Source organism: Prunus persica, chromosome G4 (genome assembly GCF_000346465.2).
Source record: "Prunus persica cultivar Lovell chromosome G4, Prunus_persica_NCBIv2, whole genome shotgun sequence".
Classification (NCBI taxonomy): domain Eukaryota; kingdom Viridiplantae; phylum Streptophyta; class Magnoliopsida; order Rosales; family Rosaceae; genus Prunus; species Prunus persica.
In genome coordinates, this window is record NC_034012.1 from 24,324,177 (window position 1) to 24,338,138 (window position 13,962).

At 36.1% G+C, this 13,962-nt stretch overlaps 1 protein-coding gene and 1 long non-coding RNA gene across 3 annotated transcripts; both read left to right on the forward strand.

Annotated features, from left to right (window-relative positions):
* On the forward strand, positions 613 to 3,344 carry LOC18779628 (mitochondrial import inner membrane translocase subunit TIM17-2). 2 transcript variants are annotated; one of them, XM_020562814.1, is made up of 3 exons: positions 613 to 2,752; positions 2,838 to 2,925; positions 3,241 to 3,344. In XM_020562814.1, exon 1 carries the CDS (start codon positions 754 to 756, stop codon positions 1,432 to 1,434), a length of 681 nt encoding a protein of 226 aa, XP_020418403.1. In that variant the 5' UTR covers positions 613 to 753; the 3' UTR covers positions 1,435 to 2,752; positions 2,838 to 2,925; positions 3,241 to 3,344. The 2 variants fall into 2 exon arrangements, with proteins under 2 accessions (XP_020418403.1, XP_020418402.1); XM_020562813.1 differs by having other exon boundaries at positions 2,838 to 3,344.
* LOC109948920 lies at positions 4,985 to 5,737 on the forward strand. Its single transcript, XR_002271370.1, has 2 exons — positions 4,985 to 5,220; positions 5,473 to 5,737. It is a non-coding gene; the product is annotated as an uncharacterized LOC109948920 (long non-coding RNA).

The following is a 13,962-nucleotide window of genomic DNA, read 5'->3' on the forward strand; positions in this document are numbered from 1 at the left end:
CCAGATAGAATAGTAGGAAACAAAACAATCACTTTACCCATGGAAGCATTTTGCAGAAGGCATTGAAATGAATGAGATCTGGATCACACAGAGTTCTTTCAACATCAAATAGTACTACTTCAAGTGGAGCAAGTCTAGCTGGTTCCAGAGACACATCATAGAAGGAAAAAAAAACAAGGGCAATGAGGCATTAGTATAACAAAAGAATGAAACTAAAAAAATACAAATGTAACACTTGCGCCACCTGTTTCTCTATAATTGATCTTCCACTTTTTCATTGCTCAATTCGTATATAACATGATATGATACCAAACATAAATATACTTTTGAATAGTTACGATAATTTATTTTACTACTTTGGGGATAATATTCAGGGAGAATAAAAGTGAAAAAAAAAAAACATATAATTATGTTGGATTGATAACCATTGAATCCCTAATTGCCACAAGCATTTCCAAGCCTAAAGTCCTAATTGCACTTTCATGAGTCAACTGACTACGTGATTGGCAAGCCAAAATCGATGCCGTACTAGGACTTTTTTTATTTTATTTTTATCAATATTAAAAAATCGAATTGAAGAAATGCACCCGCAACAAAAAAACCCGACCCGAACTAAAACACCACACAAACTAAAACCCAGAAGAACCAGAAGAAGCAAACACAAAGAAAGTCCTCCTCTTAATTCGATCTCTCTATCGACTCTTCAAGCAAACCTCAAAGAAGCGAAAAACCCTCTCGCCCATCACACAAACCATGGGAACTCCAGAAACTTCTCGAGAACCGTGCCCCGACCGCATCCTCGACGACATCGGCGGCGCCTTCGGCATGGGGGCTGTCGGCGGCTCCGCCTTCCACTTCCTCAAGGGCGTCTACAACTCCCCCTCCGGCACTCGGCTCATCGGCGGCTCGCAAGCCGTGCGCATGAACGCGCCGCGAGTCGGCGGTAGCTTCGCCGTCTGGGGTGGCCTCTTCTCCGCCTTCGACTGCACCATGGTCTATGTCCGCCAGAAGGAGGACCCCTGGAACTCTATCATCGCCGGCGCCGCCACCGGTGGCTTCCTCCAGATGCGACAGGGCCTCGGCGCCTCGGCTCGATCGGCTGCCTTCGGTGGGGTCCTCCTGGCTCTGATCGAAGGAGCTGGGATCATGCTTAATAAGTTCATGAGCCAGCAGCAGCAGATGCCTATTGTGATTGAAGAGCCGGCGAGCGTGGCCGGTTTGCCTGGGCTTCCTCCTATGGGCCGTGCTCCGGGTCAGCCGGGCTCGGAGCCGGCAACGTCGGTTAGCAGCAGCGGGGCTGAGGCTAGTTCAGGAGGGTGGCTTGGAGGGTGGTTCGGGAAGAGCAAGGAGCCTGAGGCTAAGAGTAGCGGAAGCGAGACAAAGATTTTGGAGAGCTTCGATGCCCCGCCCATGCCCAGCTTCGAGTACAAGTGATTGATTGATAGATTTGGTGAGGATCAAGGAAGGATTTTGATTAGAAGAAGGCTAATTAGATTGTATTTAGGAAGGGGGTTGGTATTGAACTGAGGGATTTGGGAAAGTTTAGGTTTTTACTGCAAAAATTTGCATTGCACCTATATATTAATGTTGTGCTCTTTCAATATATGCTTTTCTAAATAACCAAGAAGTTGTAGCTGTATTATAATGCTTTTGAAATTGATTGATTGTTATTTTGGGAATTGTTTTATGAATTGCGGATTAAGTTTAGGGTTTAGGGTTTAGTTCAATCTTCCATTAAGTTCTGTGCTTGATCCTTGTTATATGGCCATTGAACCCTTTTATCATGTTTATCTTGATTTTTGGAACCAGGTGTAAGGATTTTGAGAAGTTGCCAATGTTGAGGCTGTAAACTTTACATGGAGTAGATATGTGAATAGCATCCAAATTTAAGTACAGTACATATTGTGAATTGCATAGTTGTGTTTGTGTTATGCTCATGGAGATTTGAGTGATCGTCTATGCAGAGAAGAAAACCTTGTCTAGCTTATCGTCACAGAAAGCCCCTTCCTTTAATGAACTAACCAGATAATATTTACTTTTCCTTGGTCCACTTAATTTCCAAGTATCATAATCCATACATGATGCCTGATGCCTGGTACATGATGTGTGTGCCATATTGATTCTGCCTTTTATGCCCCTCACCTCAATGGGTAACTGATACTCACTAACTTTGCTGCTTATGCCTCTAAACATTGTATTTGCTTATCTAGAAGAAATATTTGCTTGAGTTTATTCTTGTTGGCATTCATCTGCTAGACTTCTGATAAAGCTGTTTAACACTACATATCTTTGAACCAAGGTATAGAAGCTCATATTTTAATTGTTTTCAAATCAGTGTGTACAACAGGGGTTTGACCCATGTTCCGTAGGTCGAATTTTGTTGAAATACAGATTTCTAGTACCAATCCTCTGAATATCAGTTATTCTAGCTCCAGCAAAATGGTTGCTAAAATATTTAATGAATTTGTTAAAACTAATACTTCTGTTGTAGGGTGGTTCTCCATTGGTTCTTGTTGTGTTTCCAGGTAACTGTTTTTAAGCAGTTTGCAAGTAAATTAACTGCTCTTAATGATAGGTTGATTGGTATCAAAGTAGGTGATGTCTGATAAGGCTCAAGAATTGTGGGTTACCTATATTCCCATCCATTTGGTTTGTAATGCATGTTCATGTAATAGTTGCCTTTCTCCAGCTATGTGAGGGAAGGACTTGTCCTTGGCCAACTCCTGGGAAATCAATTTACTGTAACATTGAGGTAAGCATGTTCCCTCTATCCATTTGTATGTTCTTGCAAAATAAATCTCATTTGGCTCATTTTATGCATCCACATATCTTCTCAGAGGAGTTGTTGCAGATTCTGAAGATACGATTAAAACATCTGCAATTGCCTTCGGAAAGCAAGGATTTATTAACTACTTTGGTTTACAAGTACTCTCTCTCTCTCTGCCCACATCCCCCTGATTATTTGTGTTGTTTCTTGTACTATTTATTTGCATAATGGTGTACTTAAAAGGCTAGATGTTATTGAGATTGTTTATCTTCTTCCTTTTTTTGCAATAAGAGGTTTCTTGTTCTTACAATTGCAATGATACTACAAAGCTATTAAAAGACGACAGTTCTGTTGCAAAAGACCAGCTGGTCTTTTTTTACCCAGAAGATTTCTTTTGAAAAAAAGATGGTTTTTCGAATATGCGATGGATTAAAGTTTGCTTGATGGTTTATCGAACTGCATTCTGATTTCAGTGGTTGGCAACTGGTTCTCTGCCCACTTACCTCATTGGAGCTGTAGTACTCAGAGAAGATTGGAAATCTACTCTGAGCGTGATCCTTGATCCAAGAGAAGAGGATATCCTTTTAATGTTTTCATGTGTTGTGACTTGTGAGGATACTTTTTCTTTTCTTTATGTACTTGATTACTTCTAAATAAAGTAGTTTATTGCATGCTGATGTAGTGCAGCATTAGTATTTATTTTGTGGAACTTAATCTTTTATTACAAAAAAATCCGATTACTGTGGCAAAAGAATAAACTAATGATATTGAAGGGAGCCTGAGGCAGTTACCCCGACATCTGGTTGCTGAAAGAGCTATAGTAAGTCTGCAACTATGATTACTCTTGGATAACTTCTTTGTAGGGTCTTGCTAATGCTTCTCTAAACTATCTTGAAAGATTAAGTTCTATATATTTAAATCCTTTATTTGTTATTGTAAGTAATCCTTTCCCTCTCTTTGCTGAATTGATGCAGTCTTTTCTGTCATTTTCTCATGCATCTGGGAACTTTTATGAATTATGATATTTCCCGTTTTGGATTACTTCTTCTTGTGGTTCGTGACTGATCATGAATTTTTTGTTCCTTGTTCATGTATAGCTGCAGGGTCTGAAGAAATGTCCTGGGAACTACTTGCAGGCTTTGAAAGCTATTAGTAGAACTTTGAGGATGATGTAAGTGGTTTTCCAGCTGATTGAGTTGTTTTTTTACTAACCTTTGTAACCGGTTTGGTCTGGAGGAGAGAGAGTAAATGGAGGCTATATTAAGTTTGACACTTATGCATGAGTTCTTGTAATGCATCTCTTTTCCATCTTGGTTCTCACTTTCTCAAAATGCATTATATACCTTAATAACCATATGATTTGGGAAAGAGGGAAGTGGGGAAGTGTGGTGCAAGTCAATGTGTGTTGTACCCAGTGAACAAAATGGAGTGTATGCAGAATGATTTCTAAGTGATCCATAATCTAACTACAAATAAGTCCAAAAAAATATCCAAGGACATTGTATTCCGACGAGCCAGCACGGGTCTCCCTTGATGGTCAGCTCGTCAATGCTGATGAGTCCAGCTCGGCTCGAGCCATTAAAGGTGGCTTGAACCCCGAGCAAGCCGTGGCTTGGGAGCTGTTTAGCCCCATCCAGAGGTTCCTTTTTGTTGCCATGATAAGTGTCGCCGTTGCAGAGTCAAAGAAAAACAGCCGCATTATGAAGCTAAAGAAATCTGTGGAACTTAGGGTTTGTGATAATTGAACTTGTTGCCACTTGATCTTGTCTCTAGAATTTCAGACCTCCAATTGTAAAGTTTTTATTATATCCCTTCCCTTATTGTGTAAATAGTGTGCACATATGCCAATCATATTTATTTTGACAAGGGAAGGGGAATTGAACTCGGCCAGGTTCAAGGAAGTGAACACACTGCCTTCATTAATTGGCCGTTTGCAGAGACTGTAATCATTGATTTATTCATATAAACTTTTGATTCCTTTGGTATTACTGTTACGTAAAAACTAAATAAAAACTCATTTTCAAAATGGGTGAATGATGCTGGTAACATGGTGGAATTGTGCCTTTGGAATTTTCATGATTTTCAAGTTGACTTGTTTGGACGAGCAGAGCATAAATACCATCCAATATATACTGCTGAGTGCATGGTGAAAGTGACCCGGTTCGCAGTCTTCCTTTTTTTGGGGGGGGGGGGGGGGGGGGGGGGGGGGGGTGGAGAGAGAGAGTTGTATGAAGAATCACTTTTAAGTAATGGAGGGTTTAGGTTTATGTATTGCTTTTGTTGTATTTGACTGTTTTCATGTCATTTTTAACCAAATTGTTTTTCACTTGCCATGCACTCTCCATTTCATTTAAGAGATGTAGTATCTGTTATCATACAGGGGTATATGCTGCTTGTTTCATGAGGGGTGCGATCAGGAGCTTGGCAATGAAGATTTCTCTTTGAGGAAACAGGTCTTTTTCATATCATTCAGTTTTAAGATATGAAGAGTAGTGCTACTTGTCGTTATCTTATGGATCTCTATATTTGCTCCAAGGCTATCGTTGTTGTTTGACAATTGTGACTGTGTACTGGTTTGTTGACTGTGACCATCTTTTACATTCTGGATTGCAGTCATTTATTATTTTTTGGGTTTTCTGGCCGTCCAATGCTAAAATAAGAAAAGAAAAGAAAAGCTATAATTCCTCATACTGTATAACTTGCAGCAGCAAGAATAATTTTGATGAGGGAGCCCTGTTTCTGTTGCATAGCTTTGATCAGGGATATCTGGTCTAATCATTTTGCAACTATGCTTCCGATACTGCTGAAAGTTTCAACGATCTAGAGCAAGCCTTGTGCAGCCCTTGAAGATGAACCTGAGTGCAGTGCCCATGAATTTGCGAGTTTGCTAAATGCAGTGCACATATACTAGGTGTAAAGGTATACGGTAGTGGACATTTTAAACAACTTCAACGTAATTGTTTTAATCCCCTTTGCTTCCCCCAACATTATTGTCTTTTTTTTTTTTTCACTCTTGTTTAATACCCCAAAACAGGAAAAAATGGAAAGGAGTGTTTGTGGTGAGATTCGCACATAATCTATCCATTGATATGTTGACGATCAATGAAGAAAATAAAGGAAATGATAGAATTGTAGCAGTGCCAACCAAGGAGGGATTGTTAAACGCTTGAGGCCATTGCTACAGGAAAAGCCTCGGAATCTAAGCCATTCAAAATGCTATATACGCTTGAGATTGCGAGAGTAATGGCCTTGTGAAAGAGGAGGTTAGGCTTGCGGGTTCATATACTAGAAACTCCCTCCCTTAGATTACCGCTTGTATTAAAAAATATAATTAGTTTTACTTTTCATCAAAGTATAATTTCATTAGATAAACTTCACTAATACAGTTTAAACACCAACATCATATTTAAATTGTCAAACCCCAAAAGATTAACAAAATTAAATCGAACAAAAATCGCGCAAACAACTACATAGTTCACATCACTACAATTGAATATGATTTAAAGCAGGCCTACAAAACTAATTATAACAAAAATCATGAGGCCAAACCCAAAATTTGAGTTTTCAGCCTGAAAAGCTTCTCCAACTATGTACGCGAAAGGGCTAAAAAAGCAGTCTGGTCAAAAACCCAGGCCCTATTCCGCCTTGTCTATTGCCTGGATCGAAAATTGGTGGAGCCCACAAGCCCCATGCGCAGACATAATTCCAGCCCATGTGATGGTGGACCCCACGCTCATGTGATATCACCTTTCAACGCTTAGAGCATTTCCAGCAGCTAAGGCTGGACTCGAGCTGGGGGGAGTTTGGGCAAAAAAGTGGTTTCCAGCAACAAAATCCAGCCCGGGCAAATGGTGGGACCCAGCAGACTGGGCTGGCTCGAGGGCAAGGCTGATGTCAGCGTGCTGACGTCACGTCGACGTCAGCCCTGCGTCCAAATTGTTTTAAATCGTCCACGTGGCGAGCGCTAGGCTCTCCGATCATATTTTTTCTAGCAATCCAATGGTAGCCAATGTTTGTGCAATAAAAAAATGAAAAACAATAGATAAAATTTTTAAAAAATACCAAAAAAATTACTGATTTTTTTTTCTCTATACCTTATTTCCATTTTCAACATTTAAGTAAATGTCTTTGTCCTTTTACTTTTATTTATTTTTATATTACTCCATTTACTTAAGTTTACAATGTAAATAAGGAAGTACCCCCTATTTAGATTCAAATAAAAATACTAAAAAATCAAATTCCCATCAAATCAAAATATGAAAAATTGGTTTTAGTGCAAAATACGATTTAGGCTAAAAATGATGGCTCATTAAGTCAATATATACTTCATATTAAAATTTCATAAAATCAAGTTTTCTTATTTGATGTGTAAGGAATAAAAGCCGCCAAAAATTATCTTGAGAAAATGATTATTCCGAAAAATCATTTTTCATACTTAGTCAATATTGCACCTCTGCTACAAAAATTTTGGGTTCGCCAATGTCTATAAATACCAACCAATACTCTTTACTTTTAACACCAAATCCTCATACTTTTTTTTTCCTATAAATACCAACCAATACAACTAATAAAATAAAATCTTATCTGAAAATATTATCTAATATGAATAGTATTGACACGTAGAAACCAAAAAATCTTATCCGAAAATATTATCCAAATTAATTGTTTAAGTAAAAAAAGTTGTGAAAAAAATAAAAAAATGAATAGTATTTGCCATGGCAAGCCTAAACTGCTGGAAACACACTTTGCTGAGGGGGGCTAGGGTAGCCACTATTCACATGAATAGTAGCTGCCCTAGGGCTCTCCTTGCCATGGCAAGGGGCTAACTGGTGGAAATGCTCTAATATTAAACTAATGCCTGGGATTTAATATAACTAGATCCAACGCCTATATTAATTTGACATGCTTTTTTTTTTAATTGCTACAAACGCCTATATTAATTTAATGGCTGGGATTTAATCTAACTAGATCCAACGGTTCAAATTTAAATTCAATGGTAAAATTATTAATATTAATTTAAATACACAAGAAATATATTATGTTTTAGAATTTAGATTTTTTAAGGTTAAAATATTTAGAAAATTAAATTACGAATGTTGGAAATAATGTTCAGAAAAATTAACAAACAAAAAAAAAAAAATTTAGTGGTTAATCATTCTTAAACAATTTTACAAAATTTTGGGCTCAAATTTTGCGTCTTCAAGGTTGGAGGAAAAAACTGTTTGAGTCCCGGCAATACATGAAGAATTGTATTTTGAAAGGGTGAAATTTAGGTTTAGCCTCATTTGGATTGTAGATGGCCTAAAACAACTCATAAGTCTAAATGAACACTACCACTACCTGAAGAAGTGCTACAGTCAAACTGACCTCATCTAGCCTTGAAACAAATGCAAAACATGTGGCAGATATGGGGAAAACATGGCTTCCATTGATCTAATTATTAGCGAATTGAAAAATTGAAAAACTTAGCAAGGGCTTATAAGGAGTTAGACTATTCCCCCTAGTGCCAATTGGTTTTGGGGTGGAACCTCAACTTTCTTCATGGTATTAGAGCGGGTTAGTCCACGTGTGAAAGCCCAACGGCCACACATGCTCCACGTCACCCAATATGTGTTGTCCACGTGTTAGGCTTGAAAATTAGCCACATGTGCGGGGTATGTGAAAATGTGAAGGTAAAAAGTTCCACATTTGAAAGTTGAGAAACCTAGAAAGGGCTTATGAGGAGTTGGGCTATTCCCCCCCAGTGCCAATTGGTTTTGGGGTAAAACCTCAACTTCCTTCAACAATCATAGCAAAAAAAAAATAATTGGGTAGTGTTTGGGTGTGGTATAAAATCCAATTTGAGGTCAAAGTGGAACCCAACTCCAAGTAGAGGCGGAACCCAATTCTAAGAGGCCAAGACAAGAAAAATCCGGAATGATCTCATTACCCAGATGCCTTTTTGCAAAGGTCAAGGTGGCTAAGATGTGATTTTGGCTGAAGGTGTGTGAGCGCTGGTCGGGCAAGCAGACTTTGCTGGTTTTCGAGATGGAGGTGTGGCTAAGTTTGCTGTTGTGAAGATGGCTAGTTGGGTCTTCAAGTTACAAAGGAATATTGGGTGTGCTAGCGTGATTTTGTGGCTGAAGTTTGTTCACTATATATAGTGTTAAAACACTTGCACAAAACAAACTTTTAATGTATATATATACACATATATGTATATATAAGATGGCCTTAAGATTTGCTTAGTTAAAATTTCCTGAAGGCCAACTTGGCCTTCACATGTTGATTTGGCCAACTCAATGGCCTTCATATATATATATATATATATATATATATATATATATATACTAGCCCCTTGACACATGCTCACGCATGTGCCAATTGGTTTTCTTTTTCTTTTTTATTTTATTTTTAGAATTAATAAAAGATAACAGGGTAGTTATGTTCCATAAAAGTAGGACCTATTATCTTATTTTGTTTTTAATTTTAATTTTTTTAATATTAAAAAATGTAAATTTACCATATTATCCTCATTTAATTAATAATTTCAATTCTTAATGTTTGAATTAACAAAGGGCATTTTCTGGTATTTTGAATGTTTCACCATTCTCTGCCTTTTGCTTATATATAGACTAGCCTCTCTGCACGCGCTTTCGCGCATGTGAGAGGTTTTTTTTTAAAAAAATTTAAATTTATTTTAGAATTAAAAAAGATAATGGATATTTGTGTTCCATAAAAATAGGACCCATTATCTGAATTTTCTTTTAATTTTAATTTTTTTAATGCGAAAAATTGTGAATTTACCATATTATCCTCATTTAATTAATAATTTCAATTCTTAATGTTTGCATTAACCAAGGGCATTTTCTGGTATTTTGAATGTTTCACCATTCTCTGCCTTTTGCTTTATATATATAGATATATATATATATATCTCATTTCATATTTTCTCATAATTTTCACAATTATTTTGTGAATTAAGGGATGAAAATGCAAATCTAAGTTGAGAGACCATTGGTCCTAAAAAGCCTTATTTTGTTTATATTTAAATACTCAATGTCTTATTATTTTCTCACAAAAATTTCAAAGTTTCTCTTGTTCATCCATTAAAAAAAAAAAAAAACTTAATTATAAATGAAATTGGGTGTCTGTATCAAAAACCAACAATTAATTAGCAAATTCTATAAGTAACAAAGTTTGTCAGCGGACATTATATGTAATCTCAATCACACAAGCTCACTGTGTGGTTTTATAAATTTCTTTTGTTAAACTAGTAGATAATTGATTAAATAAACATGTCTCGAAGTTTCATTCAAAAATTTCATATTTTAAAACTATTTTCATTATTTTTATTCAATTTCTACCGATATTGATATTTCTGTCAAAATTTCCGTGTTTTAGGACTCTCGTGTCACGCCCCAACCCACGAATTACGTAACCTTGGGTTAAGACGTGATTCACACTTTAATTATAGAATTTAATAAAAATTATAACTAAAATGTGAAGAATTTTAAATAAATAAAATAAATATTTCACATAGAATATTCAACGGAAACGACAACATCTGAAGTCTTAAAATTTTTACATTATTTTACAAGTAGAACTGCTCAAGAGTTCACAAAAAAAGTAGTTCATTATTCATCCACAAGCTATATACACAATACACTCTATAGATATGCCAAAATTATCACAAGCTCTAGATTTCAGGTTCTGTACCTGCAAAATCTATTAGGGGGTGAGCGAAACCACAGCTCAGTAGGGACATAAACCTTTTCACGGTAAATTGATATAATTAAACTAAGTGACATATAATCACACAGCCAAATATCACATTATTAATAACAATGCATGAATGTTCTTCATCTAATCCCGTTAATTCATATAACTGGACAATCAGGACCTGCACGTCCCATACCATGCTTATACCACTTGATCCCAAATGCCCATTTATATGAACTAACACCCATTTCAATTATCCCATAATTCCCCTTTTGTTAGTCATCTTGTCTAACTCCCTGTCACCAGTCCCGAATCACCCAAAAAACCATGTGCACTGTGGGATCCCTGAGACCTGGTACCTGCCAAGACACAAAAGATTATTTCCATTACCCTCTTTTCCACCATTATTTTCTCAACCCCAGAATTCTAGCCAAATTCTATGACATGATGTAATTATGCCCTTCACAACAATGTAGACATTTAAAACATCACCAATACATATATATAATTATACCCACATTGTTCAAATAGTTAAGAGTACGTAGATACCCAATATAAGGAATGTAAATCAAACAGTACCACGCATAATATAATGCTCACGAAATTTAATTAAATCAATCTCTGTAAAAGGCCTCCCAAGAAACCCCCTACATTGATTCCAATATTTTTACAACGTAAGATAACTCTACAGTCCAACACCTCGAGTTCCTTCAACGACTTTCTTGTTCTACACTTTCCAATATTTTTCCTCTTCTTTCTTCTCTCTATCACTTTCTATCATGCACTACCATGCATGTTGTAAAAATAAATTAAGGAAATGGTTCTATTTATAGTAGCAAAAGGCGGCAACTGATGGTCTTTTGATTGGTGGAATGTAAGTTTGGTGATAAGTTTGACTCCAAGATTATCGAACTTTCTCCTAACGCCAATAGCTCATGCTTTAAACAAAAGCTTAGTCATCGTAGATACTTGTGAAGAAACTATGGTGGTGCATGTGGGTAAGTTTTGATGTAAATATCACCTTAAGTGATAAGGCTTTGTACGTGGCATCCCTTTACAAATCCAATTATATATCAATCGAATGAGTATTTTTATAATAGTATTATTCTTAATAATTACCATGAAAGTAACAACTATGCGGCCAGATAACTATATATATCTATATAATTATAACCAATATAAATATATAATCAAATAAACGAAATTTTAACTTATAAACCTATATAGATAGCAAAACAGTTGATTTCCTAAAATATTAATATATATATATATATATATATATAAAATTTTAAAATATAGGACTTTACAATGTACCCTCCTTAAAAGAAATTTTGTCCCCGAAATTTAAAACTTACTGGAATATGAGAACAATTCTGGGTACTTCTTACACATTTCTGTCTCTAATTCCCATGTAGCTTCTTTGGTATTTCCATGTAACCAAAGAACTTTGACTAATGATATTATTTTCGTACGTAACACTTGTTCTTTATCATCCAAAAATCTGTATTGGTCTTTCCTCAAATGATAGTTCTTTATCTAAGTTGAGCTCTCCCCAATCTAGAACATGGGTTGGATGAAGCTCATACTTTCGAAGCATAGAAATATGGAAAACATTATGTATATTCGAAAGTTGAGGTGGTAATGCTAGCTTATAAGCTACTTCAGCAATCCTTTCCAAGATTTCAAATGGTCCAATAAACCTTGGTACTAATTTTCCAGTTTTTCCAAATCTTTTTACTCCTATTTGCTATGAGACTTTAAGAAACACATAATGTCCCACATTAAAACTTAATGGTTTCCTTCTTTGGTCAGTGTAGTTCTTTTGTCGACTTTGAGCAGTTAAGAGACGTTGCTTGATAAGTTTAACCTTTTCAGTTGTCTCTTGTACCAAATCAGGTCCTAGCAATACAGTTTCTCCTACTTCAGTCCAACATACAGGTGACCGACAAGGTCTTCCATATAAAGCTTCATAAGGTGCCATTTGAATACTAGATTGATAGCTGTTGTTGTAGGCGAATTCTGCCAACACCAAATGATCTTCCCAACTTCCCTTAAAATCTAGAACACATGCTCTCAACATGTCCTCTAAAATTTGAATGGTTCTCTCTGACCGTCCCTCAGTTTGGGGATGAAAAGCGCTACTAAAATTTAGTTGCGTACCCAACGCTTTCTGTAAACTTCCCCAAAATTTGGAAGTAAACTTGGAATCTCTATCTGAAACAATCGAAATAGAAATCCCATGTAATCTTACTATCTCTCGCACGTAAAGCTTTCCAAGACTTTAAGTGGAATCTGTTGTTTTGACTGGTAAGAAATGTGCAGATTTGGTCAAACGATCCACTATAACCCATACAACATCTCGTCCCTTTGGAGATTTAGGTAAACCTATAACAAAATCCATGGTTATACGATCTCATTTCCACTCTGCTACTGGTAATGGCTGTAATGGACCTGACGGTTTCTGATGTTCAGCTTTCACCTGCGACATGTAAGACACTTTGCTACAAATTTTTCTATATCTCATGATAGGATTTTTACAACCTGCGCAATAGGGTTAAAATCACTGAAAATACTTGAAAGAATACAAGGTAATTGTAGTATAAGTGCTCATGCAAGGTCGTTGTCCCCAAAGATTGTTTGACTAATTTGTAATTAAACTAACTCTTAATTAATAATTAAAATAGATTTTATCAAAGATTTGAAGTTTATGAATTTGAAAAGATTAAATTAATAGTAAAAGAAATATGAAAGTTGGGAAATAATAACAGCAAAGAAGAAAAACGTTTTCTTTTTAAAAACTAACAATTTAGAGAAAACTAGGGCTTAGCCATTACCGTCACAATCTTATGCAATTCCATCAATTACTTATGAATTTTCACATATATGCTTTGAAGGTTAGGTTTTCCTAATGCATATTTTCTTTGTGATGTTCAAGCGAAAACATATATCTAACATGCAATCCGTCTGTGATGTTCAGATCAAATATAAACATGCCAGACTCATTAAGCTTTGTTAAAACCCTTTGAAAAACCATGCAACCCTTAAGAGCGTGATGTTCGCCTTAAGTGAACTTACAACTACTAATCACAAGAAGCCCTCCTCAATTTCAGGGTGATGTTCCAATAGAAATTGCATCAAATTATTTGTCTACATATCCTAATGGTGATCAGTCATTAAAATAGATAGATAGTTTTAAACACAGTGATTAATAATTCAAAGCAAACATGCATCCATTCATAAGCAAATTAATAAAATTACATATTTATGCTAAGGCTTATGGCCTTGCTCTAGCAATTTGAATTAGTTACGCATACTCATAATTAAAATCAAAGAAAATATCATTCGAACGAATAGGAATAAAAACACCTTGAAGTAGAAGCTCTTCAAAAACCCTAGCCAAAGTCTCTGTCTTCCCCAGAATTGCATAAAAGAAAAGTCCTCAAAATTGCTGTGAGAAAGAGCTTAAATACTTCCTAAAACCTAGCTACCCAATC

Excerpts from the sequence above, each read along its gene's own strand:
- LOC18779628 (XM_020562813.1), top strand. The coding sequence starts at position 754 with ATGGGAACTCCAGAAACTTCTCGAGAACCGTGCCCCGACCGCATCCTC.